The 27,442-nt window shown below is 31.8% G+C and overlaps 1 protein-coding gene across 4 annotated transcripts in view; it reads left to right on the plus strand.

Annotated features, from left to right (window-relative positions):
* The window catches only part of LOC128222474 (uncharacterized), a 43,995-nt gene extending 18,112 nt beyond the window's left edge, over positions 1-25,883 (plus strand). Inside the window, exons 2-13 of one of the 4 annotated variants that reach the window (XM_052931488.1) lie at positions 488-1,043; positions 1,297-1,404; positions 2,547-2,686; positions 4,704-4,759; positions 5,377-5,491; positions 5,952-6,026; positions 12,020-12,040; positions 15,134-15,151; positions 18,899-18,949; positions 20,477-20,518; positions 23,599-23,641; positions 25,228-25,883. In XM_052931488.1, coding sequence (XP_052787448.1) covers positions 5,388-5,491; positions 5,952-6,026; positions 12,020-12,040; positions 15,134-15,151; positions 18,899-18,949; positions 20,477-20,518; positions 23,599-23,641; positions 25,228-25,296 — 423 coding nt within the window. In that variant the 5' untranslated portion in view covers positions 488-1,043; positions 1,297-1,404; positions 2,547-2,686; positions 4,704-4,759; positions 5,377-5,387 and the 3' untranslated portion in view covers positions 25,297-25,883. The remainder of the gene's footprint in view (positions 1-487; positions 1,044-1,296; positions 1,405-2,546; positions 2,687-4,703; positions 4,760-5,376; positions 5,492-5,951; positions 6,027-12,019; positions 12,041-15,133; positions 15,152-18,898; positions 18,950-20,476; positions 20,519-23,598; positions 23,642-25,227) is intronic. The other 3 variants (XM_052931491.1, XM_052931490.1, XM_052931492.1) reach the window with 3 other exon arrangements.
* Positions 25,884-27,442: the final 1,559 nt, after the last annotated feature.

Genomic DNA, 27,442 nt, shown 5'->3' on the forward strand with positions numbered 1-27,442 from the left:
TGACTACGCATGCATAACGAAGCGCTTCTTGTTATGTTTTGTATTGTTTCAAAACATAGTTTATGTAACTTTCATTTTGACATGTGTACATAAGTGTTTAAATTTGCTTCAATAATTAGATTAAATACATATAATTTTGAAGTCGAGAAGCATGTTTGAGGTTAACTTTTCACGTAGCATCCCAATTTAGATTCGTCCTACATACACGTGTTTATTTCTTTTGATATTTAGCTATTTTTAAACTTAAATTTTTAAAACAATGCTGATCGAGAGCCATCATTTTAAAAAGGAACTAAGGATTACTAGACGTGTTTCACTTTTTAAATACTCCACGCGTCGATGATTTCGCTTAAAAAAACAACAGTAAAATTTAAAGGGAAGTAACTGCGTTGGAAAATCTCTTCATCTTCAAACAAAACGTTCTGTGAATCCATCGATAAAAGCTCCAAGTTAGTGTGGCCTTACTTAAAGTTGCGTCTACTTACAGGTCAAAGACATGTCTGGTGCAAGAATTAAGTTTGACGAGAAACTACAGAAAGAACGGGAAAACTTTATACAATTGCTTTTTACCGTTCAAGGCCCGTGTACATGGTGCTTAGAAAAAATTATTTTTAAGTACGTCCTAGATTCGGGTTCAACACTGGATATATTTTTGCAGTCAAAAAAACAAGAAATTCTTCTTTGGAGAATTGGACAACAGAGAAAACACGCTTTTTTCCCTCAAAATGGATCCGGCACGGATTTGGAGACATGGGATGTACAGATGTACTGGCTGATATTAACCAAAATTGTACAAAAGGTGACGCCGACACAAATAAATGACATAGAAAATGTGAAAGTCATTCGAAACAAACTATGTCACCTGCCCAATCCAAAGCTGAACGAGGGTGATTTTAATCTTTATCACTCACAGCTTACGACATTTATCGACGAAACAGTTAAATTGATCTCAGATGAAGCTTTCAAAACAAAAGTCAAATGTGGTCTCAAAGAAATAGAATCTTTACTTCAGAACAAAAATTTCCTGAAAGAAATACATGCAAGTACGTCATCTTAACTTGATTTTTTTATCATGTTCTCTTTGATTTCAACATTAGATAATTATTGGAGTTGTTTTATTACGGAATCGTTATCAGGTTGTTTTGATCGAGATATTGAACATTTGCATACTGTACATGCTTGAATATACTGCAGTTCTGTGTGTAGCCTCAAATAAGTAGAATCAAGACACCATATAATTTATATAACTTAAAATGTGTACGTGTATGCTTAAACTGACATTAATTTGATATTCAGCTGTAAACCATGTCAGCACAAACCAGTTACCAGAAATGAAGAACATGGTTCTGGAGGTCAAGGAACTCTTTTCCAGCCATTTTCATCGTGATGAGTTAAAGGCACCAGGTAATTTTTATATTAACTCAGTTTTCAATCTGCAAAAATAAACTGCTCAAATTTTGTCAGGTAAAACACATTCAATTTATATATATCAACAAAACAAGTTGTATGCCACCCCAAATTAAAATTGTGTTTATGGACATTTTGGAAAAAAAAATTGTTCGAACATAAACAGGTGGACCACATGCATGCGAAGGAAATATAGTCCTGCTGATTCTTTTAGAGTAAAATTTTATTAACAATTTAATAACTTGTGACCGTAAAGTATGTATTTCCTCAGATATGCTTGTATACAAGATGTCACCCATAAGATTCTTATGCCATTAAAATAGTATGAACTATAGTAATTAATAACCCGGCAGCCAAGTGGGATATTTTGGCTGAACCTTGCACTGGAGTGTATAGAAAATGTTTTTAGCTTTTTAAGTAGTTTAGACCCCCTTGTTAAGGATTCTGTTTGATGGCCTCACACCACCCTTGGGGAAATCGATATATTCAAGATGTCGTCCAAGACGGCTGCCAAATTTCACCAAATTCAAAAATTGACTGGTAATTTTGTATAAATGCATAATTTTCCTGTGCAAAACTATATCATTATGTATTCTTTATGCAAACCGATCAATTTAAAAAAATCATATCATAATTAGGCCATCATGGCGTCCAAAATGGCCGCCAAAACAAAGAAAATTGACAGTTGAGTTAGGTTTTGTTTCAAATACCATCAATTGTTATACAAATGTATCTAGTTTCTATTTTACAATGTATATATGCAATATAGGTATCACAAATGACATACATATTTACATATAAACCAAAATGGCGTCCAATATGGCAGCCAAAATAAGCATTAATTCACACAGACTAAATGAAATGAGCACAACCGTTTACATATATGTATAAAAAACAATGGCATTTTATTTATTTCAATTTACTTCTAAAAAACTACTGAGAGAAACATATGTAAGTGGATTAATAGACAGCATGGGTGACCTCAAGGAGATTCTTGCAGAGCTGTAGTAGAACATGAAAGCTATGGATAACTGTGTTATAACACCAGTGCTGATCATGATGCTTCACATCATAGCTGAAAAAGAAACTGACTAGGGCTTTTGTAGTTATTAAATCTATGATCCCCTAATTCTTTGCAGCAGGGCACGTGTATTACGCTTCGTATTGCCGCTCCTATTTACGATCTATGGAGTCAGTGCCCGGTTTATGTAGGGAAATATTTCGGAAATGGGAGCATGTGATGCGTCACATTCTTGGAGTTTGGAACGGCATTTCAAATGATATGTTCATTGAGAAAAAACATTTATGAGATACTTGTATGGAAAACAAGGCATTATTGGTATTACATTAAAATCCGACACACCCAAGATATGTTCGCTTGGTATACACATTTTTAGCAGGTTGGAGGCAGACATCTCAAGCCTTTCAAATAGTGAACAAGTTAAGCCATCTAATGATAAACCCAAAGAGGATATGAAGGCAAGACTATTGAGTGACTGCAACGATCATATATCACTGCAGAGAGCGATAAATGACTGTATAAATCCATTGGACCCGTCGAATTACTCAGATGAAATCATCAACTTAGTTACAGGTCAGATAGCACCATAAACTGTAAATGTTGATTAAGCTGTTAAATTAGGAATCGAACAAATGAAGGAATTCGAAAATGGTCTGCCCGATAATGAACGTCAGGAAATATATATCGCTGAAAAAAATCAAAGTTAAGAATATGCCATTTTCAATGATACCCATGCGAAAACAGAACGTGTCAAACTGCAATTAGGTCAATCAAATTGAGAGATACAGCAAAAATACGTATGCCTGCATATAGATAAAAGTCATATACATCAATAACAATTTTCATTCTTTGCCTACTTTGATGGGCACTTAAAACAGTCCTTGAAACTGCCAAATGATGTCAACAAAACAATACTATACAATTTTAAAGGGAAATCAGTGCATAAGATATTTGTATCGCTTAAAATGCAGCATTCAAGAAACAGAGGTACCATTATTACTTTGGTTTGTATTGAAAATAAAGGTGCGATCGCACAAAACAAATTCAATGTCTTTACATTTTCAAAAAAACAGATGTGGTTATTCCATTCAATGAAAGGATGTTTTAAAGTCAGTTTTAAAAAAAGAAACGCGTATCACCCGTATATTATGTATAATATTTTTACATTTGAATACATTTAACCCAAATTGAAAATATAATATGAAATGCAAATATATATTTCAATTTTGTATCGAATGCATAGTTGCAGTAAATAAAGATGCCGTTAAAGTGGACATTTGAATGAAGAATACGCATGTATTTACCAATTGAAAAGTCTCGCCTGTCATCATATTTTAACGACACTAAGATTCAGTGTGTCATGTGATTTTCTCTACAGAAGGTAGAAATCAAACTTCAATCAGTAGCCAAAGAGCAATGTTGAGTTGTTGAATATGTTTAGGTACATAGTTAGCGTCAATTGGTGTTCCTATCGTTTGTCTTTATATGCTATTACAAAACGAAATAAAATCACACTCAGCGTTAATATGTTTTATTTAAAACAAGCATTAGTTTTTTTTCTCATTATTCTCTTCTCAAAATGAAGTATTTTCTGGTGCATATATGTGTTCTCATAAGTGTTTGGTATAATGACGACAAATCGTTCCATTTAATTATTATCATATACTTTGTACCCTTAGTTCTTACAGTCAGAAAAGATGAAAGCAATAAAAAAAACAGTTGCTTGGAACAAGATATATGTTTTACTATGAACTGTGTTTCGTACGTTTCGTTCTTAATTTATGAGTTTGGAATGCTCACATGTTGTGGCACGTTTCTGTTTCTTTTGCAATGTCATATGTACATTGATTAATAGTTGCATAATTTTTATAATATGTAAGTGTTTTTGATAATATAATTTTCCATTCTTCACTTTCAACAATTCTCCATTTCCTTATGAAAACGAATTTTATGCAACTGAGTGTTCTCTTAAATAATGGAATATACGAGTAGGAGTTGACTGCAATTCATGAATGAGTGAGAGTATTTACCTAGTATATTCGTCGATCAACGATAACAATTTATCTTTCTGAGTAAATATTTTGTTTAGTAACACATAGCTAGTTGCAATACATTTTTGAGACAAAGGGTTGCCAAAAGCTATATTTGCTTTACTCAATAATGGTTGTATACCTAACTACGGAGTTCATGCATTCAGATAAAAAAACACTTTCTGATTGCACCAGGAAGTAGGATATTTTTAAAGCATGTATATGCATTCTGTAATTATTTTACAGTGCAATTGTTAAAGCAGTTAGATGCTGGTTTAGACGTGGGCCAAGAGTAACAAAGGTAAACACCACTTACGCCATTAGATTTAAATTAAACTAATAAAAGAAACACATTTTTTATTATTTAAGATGATTTTAATGAAATTGAAAAACATAGATCATTTTTTAAATATAACGTAACTTTATATATACTTTAAACTTTAAACGGCTTCAAAAGATCGGGAATGTTCTAGCATGACACACAAACTATTTTCAATAGAGGCCTAATGATTTTTGAAAAGCAAAGTAATGGAACTAATTCCCTAAATACATACGAACCAGTATCATTAGGTCTTCATTTCAAAAGATATAAAGCAATGATCTATCAATTCCGGTGTCAGCCTTTTTTCTTTCCGCAATTTATGATTTAAGATATATCTCAAAGACATTTCAATATGATTGACTTGCTACCTTATACAAGATTAGGTAACTCGATATAATATAAGTAACATTTGTGACCCCTGTTAAAATATTTGTTAAAAGTTATAAGGCATGTTGGGACTTATTTTTAATTCTCAAAAATAATCGTATTTTACCAAATGATTATAAGCAAATATCCTGGCGTTATTTTGCTTTAGCAACGTATTTTTCAAAATACCATCAAATCATACGAATGTTTTTTTTTCTGTTTTGGAGCAGAAATAGAGAGGATGCGTCACGGCTTATCTACGGAACAGATGCGCACAAGGCCCGTTACTGTACAGAGTCGCGAACCAGACTATCGAGATTCAAAAAAAAGCAAACACATGCTAAAGTAACCCCAAACTTGAGTTTGGCATAACTATTTGTATAAGTTTTAACTATAAACACAATAATGGATTTAATTTTTGAAAACAAAGTTCAATTGGACAATTTTACTAAAGGTCGGCTGCCATTTTGATACTTACTTTGGCTTGGTATTGATTGATGCACATTACAACAAAACTCACTCAATATTGTTTTGTAAAACATGATTTGTGTATTTTTTTTGTATGGTTAATCAATTGTTCTAAACTTTGCGTCAATATATTTGTTTAAAATTAATTTTACTGGATTTATAAGTCGATCGATCTTATAGGTTTTAAAGGGATACACAATGCATTTAAGTGTTTTGTTTTAATATTGAACAATATAATTGATAAATCATAAAATATTTCATAATGGATATTACGTTAAATATGACCTGTCTGTAAATATAACCTACAATTTAATTAATCCTTATATTTTTCTGACAGAGTTTATACAGCAAGCAAGCTAGTCTTACCAAGGGAGAGGCAGAGCAACCTTGGAAATGATACAAACGCGCAAAGGTAAAAACAATGTTAAGTTACTAAACAAATATGTTATCCTTGCGGATCACCAACATAAACGCCTAGGCCAGGGAATCTTAAAAGGAAAGCCTTTATATGAAAGTAATATTTATCAAAAAGTGACCAAGGATATAGTGACGAATTTTATTTTTATATCACTTTAAAGGGCGAACAAAAGTATTTTTTCTTGCTTTTAAATATTGCAAATATCACCTTCGTCCGGTTTTAGTTGATAAAAGGGGCAAATATAATCATAGATAATACACTATAGGTCATTCATGTACATTAGTAAGTAGCCAGCCATTACGTTTCAATTAATACTACATTTGTGCGAGGTCGTCAGGCATCAGTTTCTAACATTATTGTTCCTGGCTTTAACCTATCTTTATTTCGCCATCATCAATCATTTTTTTTTCTATAGTTGTCTTTACCAAAACTATGTCTTTCAGCAAATTCTTAAATTTAAATGTTTGATTGTCTTTCAATTACTACTCTGAATACTACTAAAACTAACATTTTTCATATCTAAAATAACGATAAAAACCGTTTCTCTGAAACATTGTCGGCATAATAAAGCTAATTGTATAAAAATGTTGATTCGTTTAATTTAGGACGGGAGAGATAAAACCTCGAAGCGCCAATGATTCAACTTTGCATATGCCTATGTGACAATAATGTATAATAAATGTTGAAATATGATCCTAATAGCATTAAACTCCATGCCCTCTTATTTGTATCAACGGTCAACATGTGTTGCTATATAATTGGTCAATACTTCGACAGCCAGTCAACAGTTTTTTGTGGCTACAATGTTACCTTGTTAAACAATTTAACCGACTATACGTGGTTGCATTAAAAGCAAATATTTCCCTACCACTTCTGTGTGGTATATTATTATTATTTAAGAATATAACAATATCATTGCTGATAATAAATAATTTACCATTTACTTTCAAATACAAATAACAGTTCTCACATTGTTTCACTGTGAAACGATCATGTATAAAGGTTGTTATACCCCCAATGGCTCGTTAATAACAAATTGTTCTACATGTTCTACCAAAGTTCAAACTACTCTAAATCCTCAACATCATTTTAGCATATCATAATTATCAACGCTTCAGTAAACAGTAGAATTTCATTATATTTAAATAACTATTTTTAATTTATTTACTGTCTGTAGGTTTTCGCCACAAATTCTTGAAAGCTTAATACACAAAACATGACCTCTCGTTACTCTTCCAAGCTGTCCTACTTCTCCCCACTTCATTGTCTAATCGACTCCCTGGAGACTGCTCAGCCCATACCGTATTGCTTACTGTTTAGTCCACAAAACAACATGCCATATTGCTCTATTTAAATAGATGGCGGGTTTTCCAGGACTACGAATACAAATAAAGTCTCATATCGAAATTTCCATGAAATACAATTTTAAAATTCACATAGAACAATATGTCTGACTCTGTCTCCGAAATGTGATATGAATCCAAAGATTATAATGAAGAACCTTACCCCATTCATTTTTTGTATCCATATGAGCGTACATCATAGCTTAATTTTAATACTACTTCTGCTACTGCTACTGCTACTGCTACTGCTACTGCTACTGCTACTGCTACTGCTACTGCTACAACAACTACTACTCCTACTACTACTACTACTACTACTACTACTACTACTACTACTACTACTACTACTACTACTACTACTACTACTACTACTACTAATACAACTACTACTACTACTACTACTACTACTATTACTACTGCTGCTGCTGCTGCTGCTGCTGCTGCTGCTGTTGCTGCTGCTGCTGCTGCTGCTGCTGCTGCTGCTACTACTTCTACTACTACTACTACTACTACTACTACTACTACATCTACTACTACTACTACTACTACTACTACTACTACTACTACTACTACTACTACTACTACATCTACTACTACTACTACTACTACTACTACTTCTACTACTACTACTACTACTACTACTGCTACTGCTACTCCTGCTTCTGTTAATACTACTATAACTGCTACTGCTACTGCTACTGATATTGATACTACTACTGCTTCTTCTGCTTCTACTACTACTACTACTACTACTACTACTACTACTTCATACTGTTATGAATTTTATAAAATATTCACAAATCTTCATGCACTGTAGTGCCAAAGTGAATACATTATCATTGTATACAAATTCGGGAATCTTACATAAATTTGATTTGTAAAACACATGTTTTGAGGTAAATGAGATCAACGGCAAGCTTTTTTTTGCTTTTTAAAGCTGTACTATTAATGAATATGTTATTCTTTTCCTATATATACAATTTCTACATTTTCGCAACATCAATCCTTTGACAAAAGTGTGAATTATATATATATTAAATACATAGAACAAAGTAATTTCGGTTCGACACTAAGCACAAATTGCTTGTACATCCGTTCGCTTAAAATCAAATCACCATTCGTTATGGCGTGTTAACAGACAATTTAAGAACGTTATGACACAACACCAGTCTTATCCTCCTATTTCTACAGTACATAACAACTAACTTATTGCTGTGCTTGTTCACCAGATTGATTGATATAAATCAATGGCCATAAATAGTTTTGCCGCGTTAATAAACACATTAATTCTCAATAAGCCTGTGCAATTAGTGTCGACGGTGGTTTTGGGGGCGAACAATCAGATTCCAGAATCGTAAATGTCTGTATGTAATGTGTCAATGTTGGTTAAGAACGTGTGCAAAAAATCATTTGAAGCTTTATAGTAAGTGATTTTTTATTATTTCATATGTGCTTAAATGACATGTTCGTTACTGTTGCCAGAGCAAAGTGCTAAACTTTCTTCCATATTAACTTCATACTATAAAACACATAAGAAAACAAAGTGTTTTTATCCATCATACAAACATCAACGCTGTCAAAAAGTATATCAAATATAAAATTAATGTAGAGTATTTTAACACAAAATATCCCTAGTAATCTAGAACTCGACTGATGTCCTGTTTCACTGTCCGTTCAAAGGTGGAAATACCCTCGTGCATTGGTGTTGATATTAGTTTGTATGCGGTGATAGTATGTTTAAGAATATGTGCATATCGTTCAGTGCTGTTTTGGTAATTTCCTTGTACCTCCTGAAATGGTTTATATTTGACTACTGTATATTTCAAATGAATTATTGATGCATTATTGACTGCGTTGTTGCGTATCATTCATATCGAGTGAATAACAAAGTCAGTTTCATAATTAATTTTAAAATATAATAATACATAATTTCAAGTTTCATTAGTGTGATATTCGTTACAAGGAAAATAGACTTTCAGAAAAATCGCGACTAAAATTATATTTTATTAATTAGTTACGTGGCCTTATGAAGTGGCAAACTTTAGCTTTATTAGTTGGCTAATATAACAAATAACGAACACTCCAGATAATTGTTATTCATATTGAACGACAATCTAGCATGCATTTAGGGTAAATGAATAGAATATATCGATATGTACACATGGAAATAAATCGTAATTAATGTTTAAAAAAACATTATCATTTCAGCTAAAAATAAAATTCATGTAGGAATAGAACATTTATATCTTTTTTACATCTTTGCGTATGTACCCAAATAACGTAGATACACTTGTTCAGATAATTTTTATAAAACATGATATACCTTGCCGGTTTTTTTTCTATTTATGAAAGTGAGTTACTAGAATTGAGAGAATTGGCAAGGCTTGGTATTCAAGACTTTGTGGAAGATAATGTGACAGAACTGCAAACTAATACGCCGAAGTTTGCCAGGACCGATAATATGCTTGACGAGAATTTCATCCGAAACAGTTGCTCATCTGAGGACTTACAAAGATAAAAAAGGACAAAGAACTACAGTCCCACCGCCAAAACTATGCAACAAAAATATTTGCAACCATATGAAGAATGTCTTCCGTAATATGTTAGGTGTTTGTTTATCTCGTGCACAAGACTATGTTAAGTCGTGGCCACGACATTCTTACTAGTTCTTTGTGGGTTCGATTTACAATCGGTGAGTCAGTCTGTGAGTCAGTCAGTGAGTCAGTCGGTGAGTCAGTTGGTGAGTTAGTCGGTGAGATCGTAAGTTAGTCTATTTGCATACAAATGTAAATGCATTGTGTTGGATAAAGTACATGTTATATATAATCAAAGACCGTCGTTTCATATGTATATATTATAAACTGCGGCCAATAGGACCTCACTCTATAAGTCCAATGTTTGATATGTAGAAAAAGTACACGGAAATCGAATCTGTTATTAAATATAGTTCGTAACAAAAATGAATTTGTTTGAAACAGGGTATCACAAAAAAGCGTCTTTGCGTGCATTGTACACAATTGCAATTGTGACTGTTATCTCTTACATTTATAAGCTCTTGATGATGTTGGACTATCGGACCTCCAATGCTTATCCCATGATGAACACAACAACCCATGGCACTTTCACATAGATTATCAAACCAGTTTGGTCTGTTTATATCACTTTAATCTGGTCGTTTGTTTGACGTAAAATAAAAACTTACAACACGTAAAAAAGCAACATTTCTTATAGTAAAATATTAAAAATATGTAATTCAAAGTGCATCTACTTAAATTTAAGCATACATTGTATATGTTCACAAAATATAATAAAGTGTGAGTGGGTTAAACTTACACGTGATAAGTATACCTTTTATATGGGGGATCCCAAATATATCTGTGATATGTGTGGACATCCGTTGTTGTTCTGTCCTTGCGTAGATACAAGAAGTGTGTTTGTATGGATATTAATAAATGAACCTGCGTCAAAATTTAAGCTGTGGGAAATTTGAAGAATGCAAAAGTAAATTCATAAAGTTAGTTGTTAATGACCAAAAAAATAAAGTTTTTACTCTAGTTAACGCAGTACGTATGTTTCTTAGACAATGAAAAACGTCCTGAAAATAAAACAATTTTAAAACGCAACTTTTATGTATGTGATTATTTCGAAAATACAAAGTTATTCTTATAACGTTTTCCTAATCAAGTAATCTAAACCAATTAACTAAATTATACGGAAAATGACCTCAATCAGTAATCCAACAACTTTGTTTTAATTGTTTAACTCTACTTTATAGAGTATGTTTCTCTACGGAGAATCATCGAAAACATGTGTATAATAATTTATAATTATTTTAAACTGTTTTAAAACAATAAGTATTTAGTGGAGTTATACTGTTAAGGTTACATTTACGAAACTGCAAGACACACTAAAAATATCATATGATAACAGGGTGATGTATTTTGAATAAACTACACAGTTTTCAAAATAAGTTCCATATAATTTTGACCTTTGTCAGGTATTCCATTGATATTATTGTTGCGTATTTAACTTCAGCAAATAGCGACACCTCTTGCTTATAAGTAATGCCCCTGTGCTACTACATGCTGCATGCTCTCACAGTAGCTTATTTCTCAATGATTATTATCTAGTTCTAGTAATAAACCGTAAAGCTATTATAAATACTTACAAAACGTAGACATAAGGCTTGCAATAGGTAGCATATGCCATTTTTATTGATAAGAATAAATTTGTTCTGAAGAAGTTCATTTTTTTCGTACTGGCAAACATAATATTTTGTTTATCGGATATATTGAATCTTGATAATCCTATTTTTACGAGTCGTTAATTTTAAAGATTTGTATACAACATATCTTACTGTCCCGATCATATTTCATGCTTTCTAGATATATTAGAATATATATTTTCTATATTTGTTTAACTAATAGCGGTACTTTATTTTCGAAAACAATAATTTATTATCTCCGATGTCAGACCGATTGTCGACTATACTCGATCATCTTTTTTATCCCTTTTATTATGCAAGTGTTCTCATATTACTTTATGTATACCAACAAAACCATTTTTTCCATGTGCATGTACATCTTCAATTCATCACATACACTGTACTCGTTTAACTATTGATTGATATCTTTCTCCTTTCAGTATTGTAATAGAGGCAAAACGGTAAGTATGTTGATTTCTTGAAATATAACTTTTGATACATCGCAAACTCGTCCATGTTTACATACGTTCATTTAAAATTGCTAGAATAATTGAATGAAAATATTATGTTACAATGTTGGATTCTATTTTAGTTTAATGTATCTAATCATGTGTTAAGATGTATTTAACATGCACGATCAGTTCGAAAACACACATAATTTCTTGTATGTTGAATGTAGACCATCTGTATCAATTCTACTTGTCTAATATGGCAGCTTATTATTCATAGAGCTAGTGTTAATACTTCCTCAAATATAAATTTTAATTAATCCCAACGTAAATCATACATGCTAATTTATATTTGAATATATGAGCAATAATTTCGAAAGAGAGGAAAATGATGCTACAATCTAGTATTTGCTTTTATGCAAATGTACAGCAAGCCAACCATGGTATACGTTAGTTATATTATTTTGTTTGGAAGACAAATACGTGAGTACAAACATAAATCCATTATCTGTACAGGAAATAACTATTTGTAATTGTTCACTTTAAAATAAATATTGTATAACTTATGTAAATAACTTCAGTTTAAATTCGATATCCTTAAATGCATAAAGTATGTACATATGTTTGGATATAAGATATATGAAACATCTCCGTCTGTCGCAAAATCTTTAATAATGGCGTGATTTTATACGCGTGGTTATAAGTTTCAATGCCATGGGAAAATCACAAAAGGATGATTTTAATAGTTTAGTTTTATTGCAGAAACCGAATTTTAATCAAACAAGGGTCAGTAATAAAACTAAATAAGGAACTTACGTTTCAAAATCAAATTAACAACTAAGTTTGCAACATATTAAACTTTTCTTGGTCCCGGTTATAAAAAGGGTTTGAACAATAATATGCCTCATCTACAACAAATGCGTAGTTCAGCATTTTCAAATGTGCGAAATGTTTCACAATCATGATTCTTGCAAACTCAGCAAAGATCAAGCAAGTTTCACCTTTAATGCCTTACAATATTGTTTATTTATCAAAAGTAAAACGTTCGCAATTTATGAGTATCTTAAACCACACAAAACTATCAAGGGTCGTATTTTATGTCTGGCCTACTTCACCAGGTTTTGCAGAAGTAAATAATTATTCGATGTTTGTCTATTAAATGTACATCCATGGGGCATACAATCCCTAAAATTCACAGTCCTTAAAATGTTAGCAGCAAATGAAAACCAAGTTTGTTACCATGCTTATACGGTAATACGTGAAGTTCGTAACCAAGCTCATGCGGGAACACGTTATGAACGTTGCTATTCTAGTACCGGAATACGTTGTATATAAAGTTCTGGTATCCGTAACAACACACCTTTCGGCGATATCATTTTGATGAATTTTTGATTTCAAAATCGAAACCAAATTATATATATAATAGTGTAACAAATAGTGTATTCAATAGGTAATATACGTATGCCCACTGGTCGATTTGATATATATTGTTATTAACATTTAAAAGACGGAATTGCAATTATGGAATGGAAATGTATCTAACATAATATTTCGAACCGAAAACACAATTTATGTTATCTGTGCATTTTTTACCAGCAGTTCATCATATCTACTCCACTCGTCAAACTTGATGACTTATTTTTAATCAAGTTTGGTTATATTTTTCATCAAATGAGCACTTTGAACACGATTTTGATAATGATAAAAAACAATATACTACAACATATAAACAAATATTGTCTATATGTACAAGAAGGAAAGGACATATTAAATCATTGCGTGAATTATTAAATTTAAACAAAAAAGATTAAACAAGCGCACAACGCCATTGTTGATTTGGGTGATAACTGCTTTATAAATTATACCCCTATCATACATTCTGTTATAGTTTTTCTTTGTTTTAAGTATTTGGGAATTGACCTAAGTATTTGTCTAATTACCGTCTTTTAATAATATGTAATATTTAACATATTATTTCATATTGACTGAAGGGTTTTAGATAGCAACACATATGTGTTCAGTGTGTAAGATGCGTAAAGAATGAAGTTAACGTAGATTTCCGTTACCCCATATCATACGTTACATAGGGGGTTTCCTTTATCGCGAGGCTCTTCACCGTGGGAACACCAAGGTCAAGACATGTCGTATAAGCCTAATGAACATCATTGTACTTTTTTAATAATCCAAATCCATATTCATCGATGGTCAAAGCCTGGCTATTCTGCTTACTAGTTCCAATGCCAAACAAGTCAATACTATGACTTCTTTATATGTAGAAAGTAAAATGGTGTCCTACACATACTATTGTGATCTAACAATAAACACCAAATTATTCATGCCATCCACTCTATTGCCATTTAAATTCCTCCTAAGATTGTTTTGTTTTTGAAAGAATATTAAAATCAAATGTGCGAATGTAGGTCAATGCAGTAAAACGAATCGTTTATTTCATGTAGCTATTTCTATGAATGTTCATTTGGGCAATAAAACAGATAAAGGAAAACTTATTAACATATTTAATATACGGAGATATATGAATTAAGTTTTGCAACTAGCAGAAACAAATGCCTTTTTATATTACATCGCAACTCAATTTGCTTCATATTCAATGTTAATGTTCCTGGGTTCTGAGATTTGACAAATATTACAGGCTATGTGCCAGCCTGTTAAAAACATTCCCACGCGGATTTTTTCTGAACAAAAAGTTTCAAATTTCGAAAACAATACGTTCAAGCATTGCTGAATTATGTTTCAGCCAACCCAATTAAGCTTACTCTATGTCAGTCATGTTTCAAACAAATGTTAGCATGGATCAGAAAATGTTGAAAAGGCCAAATCAACATCATTTTTCGTAAATCTAGATATGGATTTGGTTTATTGACAAGGCTGACAATAACGTGACCATTGTTTTGATAAAGTAGAAAAATAACGATCTATAAAATCGACGAAACCGGTAAGATATTATTTATGCTTGAACAGTATAATGTGTTCAAAATTAACGTCAATGTTTTTAACCATACACTTAATGTTAATGCGAGTGTGAGACTTTTCATTTGAGGCGTTTTACATGAACGTCTTCTAATAACCTACATTTTTCTATTTAAGGTCTATAGTAAAACGCAGGTAAGTGTAAGATTGGTGGGTTTGTTTTAAAGAAAACAGATTAATCTACTTCAATTTGGTTTCAATTGAATGGTTCCTTTTTCTAAACACATATCCGATATAACATTTAAATTGATTGTGATGTCACATACTAGTTCTAACTTTTCCGCTGTCCTTTATTTGTCCATGGAGCACGGAATTAATTACCTCAGAAAGTGCGGGAATGCCCTTTCACTGCTGTTTTTATATATTTCCTGTCCGCAGCCAGTCTGGCCTCCACACCACAGTAGCCGTCGTTTGCATATATTGAACTCTCAAAAGCGTACCAGTTGTAGATCCCTTAACATGTTTTGCAAAACACATGATCAATTGATCATGCGTATCGATCGTATATGTATTCTCACCCAGTCTATCTGTTTTAATGACTGTTTTCTTGTTCATTCTTGCTTATGTATTCTCACCATGTCTATCGCTGTTTTAATGACTGTTTCCTTGTTCATTATTTCATATATGTGGTACTTAAATCGTCCTATTTATACATATTTACACAGGCATTTCATAGTTCATATTTAGATAATGTTATGCATATATTAACAAGATTTCATTAACAATACTTCCATCGTCAAGTGCCGTATTTCCTCGATATGTAAGTAAAATTGTTATTGCCATATTCACCTTAGTAAACTACGTGACTTTGCAGAATAATTTCAGTCGAAGGTATATTCATCAGATGTATATGGTAAAATTGACAAACTGGTGAACTCTTTAGCTTACATGTCGACTTAAGGGCAGTGAATACAGTACAAATGCAAGATGCAGGTCGACTTGATATTAACAAGTGCACATAAATGCTTGTACTCGGCTAGGAAGAAACAAAAGTAAAATTAAATATTCATTCAATAATTGATTAAGTAGGCGAAAAAGTATAAATATATAAAGCAGGCTAACCCAAAATGTTTAAAGAACAGTTAAATAACAGAAAAGGATTTTGCCGACAGATAGCATTTCGTTATATGGCGTTTAAATGAACGTCAAAATTCTAAACATAAACCGAAATAAATCATGAGGTCGACTTTTTATAAAATGAAATTTAATTCGTTTAGCAGTTTTTGCACCAAATAGTTATTGAAATTATTCGTAAAGAGCGCGAAATTATAAGCTATGAACCAGTGGAATATAGCACTTGAATTGACTCATTCATAGGTGTTCTAATCTCCCCTGCCCGTTTCACTTTCGACTTTAGAACTGAATCTGCGAGAGAAAGCGGTATTGATGATAGTATTGTAATAGGTTATTTCAATCAAATCTTTCTAGCGGATATTTCAGTGCGTAAAATTCATTCTCTGTCACAGTAGTTTGGGCTTAAGCAATGCATCTCCGACCAAAAACATTTTACTAAATATTCATCCCCGATACTAAACCTCTGTTTTGTTTCTAATACAAACTCTCTAGTCGAAGTTGTGTTGGCGAGCCTTTTCTCGAGCAAAATATTTTACCCTGATCGATAGAAGTTAATAAAAAAAAAATGAGTATTGTAGCGAGAAACATAACTCCAATATTGACAAACGCCATTAATTTTTGGAAAATTTTCATTAAAAAGTATGCGATGTTAAGATCAACAAAAGGTCATGCGTTATACAAGTATTATAATAATAATCTTATTTATCTTATAATTGTTGGCGATGGACTTCTGAAACCAATACTCGGTTATCGCCGATGACAAAGGTAAAAAAAAAAAAACGATGTTCGACAATACCCAGTCATTGTGTTTTTTTTTAACTTAAGCACGTGTCAAAATATAACATAAATGTCATGAAACCTTGTTGATGTACATACACATTACCAGTTATCATTTGAAGAAAAAATCGTTCCCTATATCATGTCTTTTAAACATTTAAACGGCTGTGTCAAAAGTATGAACTCATGAGTTTGCGATTTTGGATTTTTTTTTCAATTTTATTTCATCTAAGAACGTGTCAACATGTACCGTACATAATATACCTTTATAATGAAACACATACAAACTGTCTTGTTACTATGTGCATGTAAATACCAGTAGTTTATCAAATCAAATCCACTTGTCTTACACAAACACTTTTTAATCATACACCTAATGTAAGTTTTAAGTTAAATAAGCCCTTTGAATTTATTGTTTGTTAAATAATCTGTGTGCGTGTGTAAAACTTAAACAGTGGGAGGAAAGCCATAAGGAATAAAACAAATGCTATTTCAGGACAAAGCACAAATGGTAAACAATACGTAGATCAAGGTTCATTAAAATTTATGACACATTTGAAAACAAGCAATAACTTAATTATGAAATACACTACTCAATTATTACTCGACATAAAATTATTGTATAATTTAAATCCAACCAATCAAACAACCAACAAACCAACCAACCAACCAACCTCTGAATGTTTCCTAATCCATGTTCATTTAAACAGTGAAAAAATTGCTTGTTGATTATATTCATGTAATGCGTTAAACATTTTCTAATGACCTTCTTTTTATTTTAAGTGGGTTTGTTTTCAATAAAAAGTAAAATATATTTTAATTATGTTCATGTTTATCATTACCACTTAAATGTTTTTTTTTTCCTTTTTCTAAACACATGTCCGATATTTGATGCATACTGATTGTGAAGTCACATAATAGTTCTTACTTCTCCGCTGTCCTTTATCTGTCTATACTGCATGTTTCCTCGAAAAGTCATGGAATGCCCTTTCTCTAATTTTTTCATGTATTTCTAGTCAATCGTCAGTCTTGCCACCATACTATCACCAATAGTAGACGTCGTTTTCCTATATGTAATTCTCGAATGTGTTCGAGTTTTAGTTCCCTTTATTATCATATGTTCTGCAAAATAATATCCGTTTTAATGACTGTTTCATCGTTCATTCTTTCTCTGTATGTACAAAAGCATTCGTCCATTTGAGACAATGTTAAGCGTGTATTAACATGATTTCATTAACAACATAATTACATGAATTAGAAATCATATAACCTTCTTCCTATGCTAAACATGTATTTAAATTTCAACGAAGTGAAACATTTTGAATAAGATTTCGTTTCAATCCTAATCAACATAGTGCATGTGATTGTATATATGCATTTATTAAATAGATAACGTTTTAAAAACATATTAAACTAAATCGTTCGTAAGCCGGTGTGACGTCACCATTTCAAAAATGAAAACTCCGTTAAAAGGTTGTTTACATTAAATATATTGTAACATATGTGATGTATATTTTATGTATTATAAACGGTTATGATAATTGAACTAAAACTTGATATTGCAATCTCGAATATTAATTTATATGCATCTTTACTTTACACGTGCTTGGTTTATATAACACGTTTGTTCGGGACAGAAAACATACATCATTTCTTTCTGTGCACATTTAAGCCGTCATTTTATCACATATATTCACACATCACTGAACTAGTGTTTGGTTTTCCTAAACAAACACTTGAACATAACTTAAGTTTAGTTATATTTGTACATGTAAGAAACATTTGTACAAGGGAATACAAATCATTGAAGTAATCTAGATTTTATTTGTAAACAACAAGCCATAAATTTCAAACGCTGTTTTTTATAAAGTCATCTTCTTTGAAATAGACATTAATATTTGTTGGTCGCGGTGATATATTTTTTGTTTTAATTTGACACTTCAAAATGTGTTACAATACTGTTTGGTTCACATCGGCATAAATCAAACGAAAGGTTTATTTAATAACTTGTATTGAATGTATTACTTTCAGGCAATTAGAACAGACTGAAAAAATTGAAAAGCTGACAGCTGAGAATTTGAGGTAAAGTATTTATGCTGTACGACTCCTTTATTTATCACTCCTTATGAAATATCGTACCGTATCTTGTCATTTGACTTTACCCAGCTCTTGAATGTCACCATGCAGGCCATAAAATACAGAATAGTCTAATCATGCAACTTATCAAAATTAACCACCATAGACATATAAGGTCGATTTTAAGATGCATCTGTAATTAAATGACTCTCTTTTATTCTGAAATGTTTTATACAGATATAACTATGTAAAACAGATAAAAACAGTTTAATACAGTAAATAGAGATTATTCTAAACATGCAACTTATCAACAATTAGCCACCATGCACATATAAGGTCGATTTTAAGATGCATCTGTAATAAATGACTCTCGTTTATTCTGAAAGGTTGTATACATATATAACAGATTAAAATAGTTTTGTACAGTATAAAGAATATGTGGACTAAAAACCTCGTAAAGAAAATACTTTACGCTCCATCGTCAAGTTTGACTTAGAACTGTACTGCAAAAATGAACATACCTATAACAACTTTTCTAATTATTCACATAGACATGTGCCTATAAAAAAATGAAAGAAATAATGTTCAAGAATTTTGTTTAAATATATCTTGTTTCTCGAAAATGTAAAAATGACAACATATATTTTTTTTTAATTCTCGTATTTACGAGCTTGATCGAAACAATGATCATACTAAGATCATATTCGTTATCATCAAACTGTTAGAAATTCGATCGAAACGAGCATACTATATATAAAGACAATCGTCTTTGGCATCAAGGAAAGGCCTTTGTCTTATGCAATGTATTAGATGCAAGGTATTTCGTCAAGTATAGGTATTAATGGCATTGCAGGATATTTCCGAAGTTTTAATATTGATTTTAAGCACATTGTTAACGGAAAACTAGCAATAAAACAATTACCTTTATGATGCATTGATTTATTTCTAACGCGAACCACCAACTCGAGTACTGAATACTGTGTTTTAAAACTTAAAAATCGACTACCAAAAAGGTTTTGATCCTCATATACATACTGTATTTGTTTGTATAGAGTAGTTTATTTCATCGTGTGAGCCTCAAAACCTATATGTTTTACAAGTGACTTTGAAACGGATGAACTATTTGTTGTGAGTACTTACGAGCTTTTATATGTAACAAAATTAGATATTAGTAAATAAACCCAATTAGTTTGGTAATATTAAATCATGGAAACAAGCCAAAAGCTAACAAAATGACGTCAAACCGATAACACGTATTTGACACCTTGCATGTTTGCATTACTTTTGATTTTTACGGACAGTCGTGCTTAAAGACGAGATAAAGTGTTTTAAATAACGGACTGTTTAAACAGTGAGTTAATCAGAATATCAACCACCACTATTTCCACATCTACCACAGAAAGGCATGAACGTAATCAAATCCTATGACTTAGAAATTACCATGTTTATGTTACTTTGCATTTATTTACTGCTTAATAAAAACAAAAAGGTCACTAACTTATACATGCTTGCTAAATAATGTTACAATTTTAGATTGCTGGATGAAAACTCAAAGATGGCAGAGTGTCATCAAAGGTGAGTGTTTGTACTCTTATAATACTTACTATCTGATATTATAACATTTCCCTTGTATTAATGACAGGTGTACATCACTAACATGTTTTGCAATGCCATTGTATGTTCATTAAGATGTAGTATAGTAGATACTTTTACGATATGCGTAGAACGTAAATGAAAAGTATTCTTAATTTTATGCAAAGACCAAATTGAAACACAGCGTATATATATATATATATATATATATATATATATATATATATATATATATATATATATATTGCTTTTGCTTTAAACAATATTTATATCAACTTTCAATCCTGGTAGACGTGCCAAAAATATGCTTATGTTTGAAGTACATCTTTTACTGAGCATTTTACTAGTAAAGTCATAATTATAATATAAATAATACTTTTATAATAACTTCTTTTCACAAAAAAAACCATTGACAAAACGGAATTCAGCGATGAGGACGACATATATCAATTGACAACATGAATTATCGGGCTAAGTCTGGGCTAACATATTAAACAAGAGCTATCGTAATAAAGCGCGCTCGACTTCGCCGCTTTGACGTAGAAGTGAATAAAATAATGATGTATGTGCCTGCCAAAAGCAATAAAAAATCAAATAAAAAAGTAAGCAGTAACCATAACTCTCGGTACTCAAAACAAAATCTCCTAAAAGGTCACTGTAAACTATTTATATATACCAAGCTTGCTCGCGTTATGTCGACCCTTACTTAAGTTATTCAATACCAACCATTTTTCTATTGATAGTAACTTTACCCTTGACCTTTAATCCAATGGAAGGTCTCTTTAAACTATTCCTGTATACCAAGTTTGGTCAATATGTCAAACAAAGCTAAAATTATTCAATACATAAGGTAACTTTGACGCTGCCCTCCCACCGGCCCGCCCAAACAATGAATCAAGTCATTCTAATAACTTGTTTTCCATCTGTTTTCCATCTGTGAAAACCTGGTTTTAATATAAAAAATGTGCCTGTAAATATATATAAAAAAAATAAAGTCAATCAATGGCCATATTTTGTATTTAGGGTTATGAAACCTTATTGTAAAATGGTCTTGATTCATTGTTCGAAGTATGAAATCAATTGAATGAAGGGTATAGAAGTGTTTTTTTATTAAAATCCAAACTTGCCCTAAAACTTTAACCTGTCCTAAAACTTTAACCTTAGTCCCAAAGTCAATCAGTGGCCATAACTTGTATCAAGTATAATATGGGATTATGTAACATCTTTGTATAATGGCCCTTAACAATTGTGTGAAATATTAAGTGAATTGGATGAAGTGTATTGGACTTACATGAGGTAATCCCAACTTTCCCTAAAACTTTAACCTGCCCTAAAACTTTTATCTTAGTTCCTAAGTCAATCAGGGGCCATAACTTGTATTAAGGAAAATATGGACTTATGTAACCTCATTGTGTGATGGTCCCGAACAACCGTGTGAAGTATTAAGTCAATTGAACGAAGGGTATAGACGTTATTAATAAATATCCCAACCTGACCTAAAACTTTAACTCAAGTTCCATAGTCAATTAGGGCCTATTATTTGTATAAAGGATAATATGGAGTTATCTAACCTCTTTATGTGATGGCCCTGAACAACTGAAGTATTAGGCGAATTGAATGAAGGGTATTGGACTCATAAGTGAAAATTCCAACTTGCCGACAACGACGCCGACGCCGACGCTAGGGCGAGTAGTATAGCCCTCCTTATTCTTCGAATAGTCGAGCTAAAAAAAAACTTCTTAACGAAAATGTTAAACAATATCAATTCATTACTCGATAATTCCCGAGTTACCAACACAAATATTATCTTTAAATCAACTATAAGTTATAACACTTTTCAAATTCGCTCGATAACTCACAATATTTCGCAAAGTACAGCCAAATGAACTCGACAAAACATTGTGTAAAGTACGAAAGGGACTAGGATTTTATAAAACAGTAAATGGTCACTACTTCATGGTGGGCAAACACTAGTTCATATTTACAAACTCGGTAAACCTCGTTTTCGCTAAACACCCTACGCTCGGGTCGGAATGAACGTATCTTACACTCTCGGCCATGGAAGATACTTATAATCTTCGTCAATTCCAATCTCATTTTAGTAAAAAAAAAAATGCTTGACATCATTAATTAATCAAAGTGTTAAACAAACATTTAAAAAGACAAGACTCCATTATAGAAAACTAGAACAATTTACCAACATGAGACCTGATTAACATTATAATTTTTGTTTTATTGTGTATGCCAAATTGAGGCCCAGCAGTAAAATGTACAAAAAAACAACTATTATAATTAATAAGGTTTAATCGTGACAACAACTCCTATGACATTAACCCTCGATTTGTGTCCGGTTTGAAGAATGGTCATTTATTTCTATTCAAAATAAAAATTGATAAATAGGTGTGAAATACCAAATTGGAACCGTAATTTAAACATAGGAATAGCAATTATTTCGGACTAGCAATTTCGGATTAAAGATTAAAAATTTAGTTAAAAAGAAGGAGTGAAATCGGAACTGAAAAATAATTTTGAAAAAGCGATAACTTCGGTTAAACGGTGTTCGGAATAGCGGTATTCAACTGTATTTACACATAGAATTGTAGTCATTGCTGATGTACTATACACACGAACAGATAATGCCTTTACTCAGCTTGGCTTGATGTATACCCTGGATGCAATATCACTGGAATAACTCGTCTAACACGACATATATAGGATTAGGTTTTCATAAAAAAGAGGAATATATCTTAAAGTAGTTATTTCGTGCCGAATAACTTTTCTAAATGGAAGAAACTGTTTTCAATGTGAAAACAAATGGTTTAAAATAGAGGCTGTTTGTAAACCTATTTACAACATACTTCATACTTTATTGGTTATTAATTTATCTTCTGTCAAATAGGTATGAACATTAGTTTGTCTCGAAGACGCTTTTGTTTTAAATAATACACTTACAAAATTTGTTGCAATACTGCTTGGTTCAACATAAGGCGTGAATGCCAATCAATCTGATGAATGTAACGTTGTAATGATGTTATAATACATTTTAAATAATTTCGTTTCAGGCAGGAAGCAACGATTCAAGGTCTGATGGATGAAAATTTTAAGGTGATTGATTTATATTTTACGGCTCTTTGATTAAACTTTTACTGTGCAAAACCTGTGACTATTGAAATAATATTTGATTCAACATAAGGTGTCTAGGCCAATCGAATAAATTCAACGTTTGGATTATTTAATGATATGTTTTTAATAATTCACTGTGCATTTTCGAACATTGTCATTGTTTGTAGGATAACCGAGTCCTTGATTGTCTGCATCTAGGCAACTGTATATTGGTCAATTTTGAGATGCATCTGAAATTGAAAGACTCTAGTTTATTTTGAAGGTTGTGAACATATATATATATGCGTATCAAAACAACACTTTTCTTTACACTATAAAGTATGTGTGGGTCATACATTTCGTAAAGTAACTACTTAACAGTCCATCGCCGAGAAAAACTTAGAACTAGACTTAGGTATGTACATACATTTAACAACTTTTCTAATTGAAACATCGAAATGTGACTGGAATGAAAATGAAGAATCACTTAAAATGCAAGTACTTGGCTTGAATAATATTGTTTCTCAAAATAATTAAAATAGCAGAATATATTTCAATACTGATACGCGATAGAAACACTCCATTGCTACAAAGAGCGAAGGTGTATTCATAACCTAATAATCCCTGATATATGACATAACGAGCGTAGGGGTATTGACGTCTTAATAATCCCTGATATATGACACAAACTTAAGCTATAAATCAATAAAAGGTATACATTTTTTTATTTAATTCGATCCATCACAAACACTACGTTTGGTTTTATTTAACACCGTAGAGCCTACTTAATTAGACAGCGCTTTGTGTAACCTAAAGTAAACAAAAGGGCCGGGACTTAACAAAATAGTAATACATGTAGATAGTAATGAACATATAGTTTGAACCTTAACATATGTTAACATGATATCTGATGGAATCGTGTATGCATAATTGTTAAATGCATAATAGCGAATATAAGAAATTCAGCGTGTATCTCACTCCGTCAGAGTATTGGAAATACATAATTCATATTGAGTTTATATTTCCTGCTTGGTTTCCTGAGCAAACACTCAAAAAGAGTATACGGACTTCATACTTTACATTTAAGACCTTGCGTGCTTCTTTGCATACTTCCGTTAAGTATTTTGAAGTACTCATAAGTTATTTCAAAAATGATTTTTTATTTATCATTATAAACAAACACAAATTGATAAATCTACGATTCGTTTATAAACAAGTTCTTAAATATATTTCATATAAAAATATTTATATAGCAAATAGCGTTACAAACAGTGTCTTCAAAAAGTAGTAGTTTCTGTCATATAATAAATATTTAAAACCAAATTACCCATAAAATGATCCTCTAATGTCGCCCTAATTTTGTGACTTTCGATTTCTGAACTTATAAAATATAATAGTGATCCTCTCATGAATCCGCCCGAACAGGGTTTAAATACATAAAATTAAAAAGCATCAATACGCTTTATTTACCACATTATATATGAACATGTATCTATCCTGGTTAGGAGGTTGAATTTATATTTTAATAGATAATTTCCTTGAAACTTTGTATGCCTTGAACTTGTTGAATACTAACTACTGTATTTCAGAACAAAACAACTTGGGAAATACTGTTTCTTGTATTACTGGCTGCATTTATCCTGTCATGTCTCTCTTGAAACTCCTGCAAGAACATACATAAGTATCCACCCACCCGACACAAAATGATTCCATCCAAATCAATTGAACGTGGTACAATCTCTAGAGGAGGATATTAAGCGCCTGGGGGATCCAGCTAAGATCATTCCTTTAGTCGGTCTTAACGTTGACGAAATAGATAAATGGTACAAAACTATTGATGTACACAATAAACAGTGGACTGAGGATTACAGTATGCTAGAAACTTCTCTCAGCAAAGGATCAGACGATTTCGAGAAATACTTAGCGAAACACAAACCCAGCAATCCAAAGAAAAATAGTCAACTCTACATCTATGCAGCTGCCTGGGACCATTCACATTGGCGAACTGCAACTGCTAAGGACGGCACAATAATTGTAGAAAGTACGCACCTATAACGGTACTTAACATATGTATTCTATGTTGCATACCGTTGTCGTAAAACTCATAACTTTTAAGGGCAAATACCTTAATCTCTTTTAAAAAAATATTCAATATAATTGGACACCTATAATTTTAGAGGTTTGCTGTTTTATAGTTTGTATTAGTATAGTTTGAATTGTTGATTTATATGCCAATGTGTTTGACACTGTATCTTACGATCTGTTCTTAATAAAGAAGGGTTTATTCTACGGTGAACAATTTGTATCTTATCAGTTTAATTCTCGTTTTATGAACAACATAAAGTAGTAACTATATGAACCTGAATATACATATTCCTAAGCAACTCATATTGCAAATGGATGTAAAATGAACTATTTTGTTTAGGTACTGAACACATTTACTAGTGTGTACAGTCTTTATTGTTCTTTTAAGAGCAAGCACTGCTTATTTCATTCGTTTGCAGGTTGGGTTTGTATCCGACCGTTGAGTATTTGAGATCACTTTATCAGTGTATATGTTATTTTTGTAGTCTTCATTGTATTAAATTTGATGCACGCTCAGCTGAAACAAAAAAATTAACTCAGTACTAATTGATTAATGTTGGGACATGTGTATGGTTATTGCGCCGTTCAAACTAGTTTAGTTTCCTAGTATACTCGGGTTCTATCTTGTTGTACTGATCGTTCAAAGGCGGCAATTCCAAAATTTACCAGTAAAGCAGTTTGTATGAGTATGTGGCTTGTTTGTGGTGTTTGTATTTGTGTATCTAGTTTATAGCCATTCAGTCTCCTGAAAGAGATAGAAAGTTTTTTTCTCAATTTTAATTATCTGAAACCCCGTTTAGAAGTTTGTCGGTCATAAGTTAACTACGAGAGCTGACATTTTTTTACATCCGTACATATCTAGCGATTTTATCAACTGTCATTAAATCACCATATGATGGTGAACTAGGAATATTTCCTTCTAAATAAGGGTAAATAATTAGTTTAAAATTATCACGTTACTCATAAAGATTGATACTCAATATATCTTCAATAACTTCAAATTGCAGATCTAACTAGGATGCTTTTCAATCGGATGAATTAGAAATATTCAGTTGCAATTGTGAAGGGTAAATAAATTTAATATTATCTGTAAACACCGGATATATTGTATAACGTACAAGTTGTTATGACGTCATTGTTAATTTCAATATAATTGCGCTCGTAGAGCGACGTAATTTAGCCAATAATAATCGACGTTACAGATATCAGCTATTCTTTAAAAACACGTCTGCTCTCGGTTAATTTCTTTAAGTAATCAATTGTAGAAGAAACTGCTATTTTTATCGTTATGAATAATATTTTAAAATTAAAATATAGATTATGGTTGCGTTTGCTTTTTCGTTTTTACTGTTTGGACGCAGTAGGTCACTAGAGCAAATTCAATAAAGAGCGATGGCTTTCTTGGTCATTGTATCCTTTGCTCTGCTGCGTTAATAAAATATTTCAAAAGTGAAGCCCTTCTATCTAAATGCGTATTACCTATACTAAAAACGAATCTAGCATGCAGGATAGACATGAAATAAACCAACAAATTGGCAAGCTAGCAGAAAATATGATAGCCTCAAGAGGGACATTCTCGTAGGAACCATCTGCGTTTCTATGAGATTCCGCATATAGTTCAGAGATGCAGTGTGCATACAGCAGGCAGTTTATTTAAAACTAGCTTAGGCATCGAAACTAAAAACACAAAAACATGAACAGGGTCCATCATATGGGCAG

This window comes from Mya arenaria, chromosome 16 (genome assembly GCF_026914265.1).
Source record: "Mya arenaria isolate MELC-2E11 chromosome 16, ASM2691426v1".
NCBI lineage: Eukaryota > Metazoa > Mollusca > Bivalvia > Myida > Myidae > Mya > Mya arenaria.